Below are 6,500 nucleotides of genomic sequence, written 5' to 3'. Positions count from 1 at the left end.
ACTGCTAGGACCCCCCATAAGTATACTTTCTAGTATGAACAAAGCTGTTAAACAATAGAAATGAATGAAATTGCAGTGCACCTCTCCATTCATATTGGGTTAAGTTGTAATCCATTCATGGGATCTAAGGGGGGGGGGATGGCTACATCAGTCATGACCAATCTTAACTACTACATTATAGGAGTTTATATGGAAAATCTGCCTGAAAATAGAGCAGGATACTGACTCCCTGAGCAATGGCAGGTGTTGGCTGGAGCCATGTGGAGTTCTCCACCATAGGATTCTCGAAGTGTAAATCTGATGGATACCCAGAGTGCGCTACCTACTTAAATGAATACTGGGTTGGGGGTAATGTGGGCTTTTCAGGGCCCTCTTTATCTTCAGTTAGTCGTAATGTTAGAGAGGAGCTTTCGCTACTTGGGCTGATTTTTTAGGTATCTGACATGCGAGTAAGCCTCTACTGCCAGAGAGAAGGTGGCAGATTAGAAGTACATGTCATTCTATTAATTCTCCTACCCTGTCCATTTAGTGTCAGAGAAGCTGCTGTGTACATCTGTAATATGATCTTACTAATGCTCCATACAGTCTTCTGCTGAGCTTCTTGTTACTGTTGTATTACAAATTTCATTGCTATAGGGTATAAAATGTGTATCCTGGGTAAAGCAATTATTGGCTTGATGCCGAGGAGGTTCTGTACTTGCCTATCTGCAGTCAGTGTCCTCTTCTCTGTTCCTCTGCTGTGCATTCCAGGTCCCTGGAAGCTTTTGCTTACCACATTGAGATCACACACTTTGGTGCTGGGAACACGAGCATAAGTGGAGTTAGTGTTGATGTAGGACTAAAGTGCCGCAGATGGGAACATACATGAGTAAGCAGCGCTCCAATATTTCCGTAGATTTTTCTGCCTTCTGGCAATCAGTTTGTTTACACCAGTAGCACATAGGTAACGAGATCTGCAGAAGATCTCAGGTACACAGCAGCTTTTCTGACGCTGTCAGCCACAGATTAAACAAAGAATGTTACATGCCTCACTGCTTCAGTTTGCCATCTCCACTCTGACAGTAGGGTTTTGTATTAAAGGGGCTATAAAACTGTTTGAGTGATATTATCTTGTTTACTTGGTTCACACATTGGTTTTTTGTTGGAACACGGTACATTCTACAACCTGGATGTTTTCAGTACAGTAGCATGAATCTAGCCCCTGGTTACATGATACAACTGATTTTTTGGGGGAGGGGAAGACAATGTGACTCAGGCCCATGTAATAATTTGAGGTAATGAGAGGAAGGTCTGAAGTTATGCTTGGAGCACACAATGGGGGGGGGGGGGGGTTGTATTCCACGCCAGTGGGAGGCAAGATTTATCAGGAGTTTCCGGCACTATGGCCTCTGCCTGGACCTGGCACAGATGCACCCAATGGACCGGGGCCACCCACATCCTACTGTCCGAGAGGGCGGTGTAGTTGCAATTCTCAACACAGTAAATCACTGCTTTTATGCTGATATTTGGACACACAAGCCGTGATAACTGCACATAGAGGTAGAAAGTTATATGGGATGCAAACAAGTGTCCCAGGTCCTTTGTTTGCACGTTGCGTGTCCATCGCTGGTGAGCTCCACTTATCGATCTGTGCATGACTGCCTGGGACACAGCAGGTCCTGTTCCTGTCCATCTTTTACGCCTCTGGCAGTTGGCTCATGCACTGGGCCATAGAGGTGAATTAGAATATGTAGTAACTCGAGCACCAACCACACATCCCAAATTCTGCATCACGTGCAAGGGAGGAAGAAATCATTGTACAGCTATGTTCTCCATTCCGGAGAGGAGAAATACATTGAGGCTGCACACAAGCTAATGGAGCCATGAAGAGGAGATAGAGATCTACCAATGTGTTAACATGCTGCAAAGGATTCTGGTACTTTAGAGAGGACATGATGATAATGAAGTCTATAAAAACAAAAAAAAAAAAAAACACCCAGACAAGTCATTTTATGCATTTTTAATTTTTCCAGGCAACCACTTGTAGCTTCTCCATAACTAAGTAAAACTCTATCTTTCCGTCATCCTTTAATAATTGCACATGAATAAAATCACTCCTATTATTCATGAATGTCAGAATAGAGAGCTGAGCTCCCGGTAACACAGCAGTAAGAGGTGTGAGCACTCACAGGGATACGTGGAATGACCTGCGTTTTGTAGTTCTTCAGGTAAGAAAAGTCAGAAGACATATGTTACAGCAATCTCTTCCTATTCTGGTCGCTGGTACTGCCAGAAAGCCATTTCTCCATCATCACTGCAGGAAGCCAGGAGCCCGGGGTCCTTAGGGTGCCAGGCCACACAGTTGACATCTTGGGAGTGGGCTCGGGGTATGTGCGCAGTCAGAGAAAAGGAGGGTTGTGCAGCATCGGAGCCAACATCTTCTTCAAAAATCCTAATGGCGTCATCTCCGCAGGCCGTGGCGATGGCACCTGTCAGATGGCTCCTGTGGGCAAGGGGTAAAGATGACATCACAGACCCTAGTATTGTGACTGGTTCCTATACTGTGTATCCACATTGCCTCTATGTATCACCACAATGCATAACGTTCTACCAGTGTCTGACTACAGCTCTTCTGCAGATTTGTGTGTCTCCATGGTTACAGACTGCACCCAACCAGTAGTGTAGTCTGACCCTGAAGTCATGTTCATTTCTTTATATTTTTTTTTTCCCCCTACTACATGCAAATAGGAGCAGAACAGCAGCCTCCTGGTGCTTACCAGTGGACGTCGTAGATGGTCCTGGTGTGGTATCCGCTCAGAGTACACACACACTTCCAGCTGGGATCTTTTTTACCTGAATAGAAATATGTACATTAAAAGGAAACTGAAGAGACCTGACCAATCGCTGACAAGGATAACCCTCAAACAAAGTGGCAGGAGGGCGCTTCCCCATTGATGTATTTCATTACCTTGCTCTTCTCCAGTCCTTATCTGTCTCCATATCCGCAGGGTCTTATCATCGCTGCACGTGGCCAGCTGCTCCCCCGTCTGGTCGAAAGATAAACTCCATACAGTGGACGTGTGACCCTCCAGAGTGGCGCAGCACACCCAGTCATCCTCCTCTTCACGATACAACTTCACCGTGTCATCATAGCTGGCCGAGGCCAATAACTGCAGAGGGACCGGCAATACACAGTTATGGTATAAGAACAGGACATCAAGGGGCAAAATACAAACTACATTGTATATACTGCGTTCTCTGAGCAGGCTCAGGAGTATATCCAAGGCCCATGTCTCTCCTGTTCTCCACAGGCGTATGCAGGCTTGTCCGAGTAGAGGGAAATTGGGGGTGCACGGCTGGCTGCTCTTTTCATTATGGGGTACAACAGACCCCCGTTCTCATGATCGGTGGGGGTCCCATCGCTGAGATGGGCTAGTTAACCCCTATAACAGTCAATAGGATGGGCAGAGATAACAGTAATCAGTGCTCAGATACCTCTGGCAGTGTATTATCAGGACAGGACCTCCATTCATGTGTTCATCGGGGGTCTCAATTGTCGGACCTCCACAAATCAACATATTATACCCTATATTATGTGTATAGGTATAGGGAATAACAAGGAAAGCTGTGACAATTGTCATGTCAATACAAGGATCCCCTTACACCCTATAGCAGTGATGGCGAACCTTTTAGAGGCAGAGTGCCTAAACTGCAACCCAACCCCCCCCCCTCATTTATCGCGAGGTGCCAACCAAAAATTAAAGCAGTAACTTATCGCTCCCTGTTCTTCAACAACTTTCGATCATATTGGCCTCCTGAGGACGTGATGGAAAATTTGCATCATTTTAGCTGCTTTCCAGTGTCCCTCTGTACACAGAGAAATGTGGAGCAGCAGAAGGTCCTTCAAAGATAATTCGGCCCAATCTACTCATTATCCTTCCTACGGTCCCAAGTAGTGAAGTAAGTATCAAAGTATGACTGAAAGCAGCATCTTTTAAATTTCTTGGAACTGCAGGAAGATTCTTTAAGTCCTGTCTGGTGTGCTGGGGCGTTGGCCCGGGTGCCCACAGAAAGGGCTCAGAGTGCCGCCTCTGGCACCTGTGCCATAGGTTCGCCACCACTGCCCTATAGCATCTCTATTCTGCAGTCTCCATCGCCACAGAGACCTGGCGTTACATTGTATAAGTAGATCCTGCCCTATAAATACACATATACAAATATCCACGTAACATGGTCCCCGCTGGCTCGGCTCTGACATATTGGTCCTCTGAATATTTACCAGGTGAAGTTGTCACCTTCGACATGAGTCTAATGTCACTAGTGTGTTGTAATAACCTCCAGATCAGAGTGAATCCGATAGCAAGTGAATCACTAGGTAGCTATATGCTCCCCTATAAGTGTCGTGGTATGTCCGACTACTTACCTCCTGGTTAGGGTGCCAGACTACGTGCTTCACGTCCTGCGTGTGGGAGTTGAGGACACTGACACATTCATACTCCTCCTCTTCATCCACTGAAGATACAAGACATATATGAAGGTATAGGTGACATACAAGTATAGGACACCCCGGGTATCAGAGTGTCAGCTCACCTTCCCACACCCACACACTCTTGTCACGGCTGCATGTAGCCAGGAGACTCCCGGAAGGTGCCCAGGCCACAGACTTCACCTCATTCTCATGTCCCTCCAGGGTGGTGACACACTGCAACCAAGAACGTTACACCTCACAAGGTAAGATCCATCACAGGAACATGAGATTATTACTTGTCCCAAACATGTCTCACCTCAAAGTCATTGTTCTTCTTCATCCAGATGCAAGTGGTGGCATCGAAACTGGCGGAGGCCAAGTAATTCCCACAGGGGGACCATGCTACTTTCCGCACCGTGCGCTGGTGCCCTTCTCCAAGCACTGACTTACACACCCAGTTATCCCCTGCGGAGGCGAGAACCAATTACAATACAGGACAATAGGCTCTGTGTATTCAGATAGAGCGCCACTGCAGGACCAGAGGCTGTGCCCGGTATTGCAGCTCAAGGCGATTCACTTGTTTGGTGCTGAGATACAATACCAGCCCATAGACAAGGGGTGGCAAAATGAATGACGTCTCTTACGCACCTTCCTTGCCCCAAATTCTGATGGTTTTATCTCCACCACATGACGCCAGGAGAGTTCCAGAAGGGTTCCATGCCAGGAACCAGCAGCGGGAGTCAGGGTGAGCGCTAACTCTAGTCTGCAGGGTCAGAGAGTCCTTCATACTGAATGTATTCTGTGGAGGAAAGTAAAATGAGTCCCAACACCTATATATCCTGTGTGAGCCCCTACAGATACCATAAGAGCCCCTATAGATTCCATATGAGCCACTAGACACCATAAGAGCCCCTATAGATTCTGTATGAGCCACTAGACACCATAAGAGCCCCTATAGATTCTGTATGAGCCCCCACAGACACCGTAAGAGCCCCCACAGACACCGTATGTGCACCAAGGACAATGACTGAGTGTAGGGTGGGCAACACCCATCCCCTCTCTGATTATTATTTGAAGGGGGCGCAGGGTTCGGTTAAACAGGGCTGTCCCAAGTTTGACTCTGATCCCCAATCCACAGGATAAGGGATAACAATGTGACTGGTAGAGATCTGACTACTGATCATGAGAAGTGTGTCTGTGCTGAGGTACTGGAGATAACATAGTGCTGTGCTCTGCAATATCCGACGCTTCCAGAGTAATGAATGGAGCAGCAGGTCACATGCTCTGCCTGCAGCTCCCCCATTTGTGAGAACAGGACCCTCATTCTCCAGAGAGGAGCTGACCTGCCATGGCTATGGACAGGGGAAGCCATGGCTAGTTGCTATGGGCGCCAATTTTCCCAATTGGCTGTTCTCCATCCAATCCAGCAATATGTCTGGGTCACGCGGCCAAACGGGAATGGCAGATCCCATTCTCATCGAAACCCTCAACGATCAGATAATCCCCGGTCCTATAGATTGGGGATAACAATCAAACATGTGACAAGTGCTGCACCGTACACTGTATAGTGGCCATATTTGGTATATCTTTATTAGGGAAGGCACCTTTAAAGGGATGCTCCCAGAAACAGCGCCACTCCTGTCTATAGGTTGTGCCTAGTACTGCAGCAGTGCTCTACTAAAGTAAAAGCGGCAGAGCTGCAATACCTCGGGCAACCTATGGACAAAAGTGGAGCTATTTTTCTAATCTTAGACTGGACAACCCCTTTAAGGAGTCACGGATATGCCCCATATAACTCTGTACACCACCCCATGGTCTCTGCATGTCACACTCACCCTCTCGCTCCCCCTCTCCTCTCACTTCCTGGCTCCGGCGCGCGGCATGTCGGTCCATCTGCTGCTCCCTCTATCGGTCACTCGCTGAACTACACTTCCAAATTCAGGTAGCCACTAGAGGTAAAATTCTCCGTTCTACTATTGTCTCCACTAAGACGCCATTTTGGATTAGACATTCCGGTAAGCCCGCATTCAGTAGAGACTACGGAAATATGGCT

At 47.4% G+C, this 6,500-nt stretch overlaps 1 protein-coding gene across 1 annotated transcript; it reads right to left on the bottom strand.

Moving 5' to 3' along the window:
- Positions 1-1,984: 1,984 nt before the first annotated feature.
- CIAO1 (cytosolic iron-sulfur assembly component 1) lies at positions 1,985-6,386 on the bottom strand. The gene is made up of 8 exons (XM_072148928.1): positions 6,283-6,386; positions 5,096-5,246; positions 4,764-4,912; positions 4,570-4,681; positions 4,403-4,491; positions 2,948-3,149; positions 2,757-2,832; positions 1,985-2,482 (listed from the first exon to the last, which is right to left on the bottom strand). The coding sequence occupies exons 2-8, from the start codon at positions 5,232-5,234 to the stop codon at positions 2,248-2,250; spliced, it is 1,002 nt and encodes a 333-aa protein (XP_072005029.1). The 5' UTR covers positions 5,235-5,246; positions 6,283-6,386; the 3' UTR covers positions 1,985-2,247.
- Positions 6,387-6,500: the final 114 nt, after the last annotated feature.

This window comes from Engystomops pustulosus, chromosome 4 (genome assembly GCF_040894005.1).
Source record: "Engystomops pustulosus chromosome 4, aEngPut4.maternal, whole genome shotgun sequence".
Classification (NCBI taxonomy): domain Eukaryota; kingdom Metazoa; phylum Chordata; class Amphibia; order Anura; family Leptodactylidae; genus Engystomops; species Engystomops pustulosus.
Note: the sequence above shows the minus strand (reverse complement) of the source record. Positions and strands in the feature narration are given on the sequence as shown.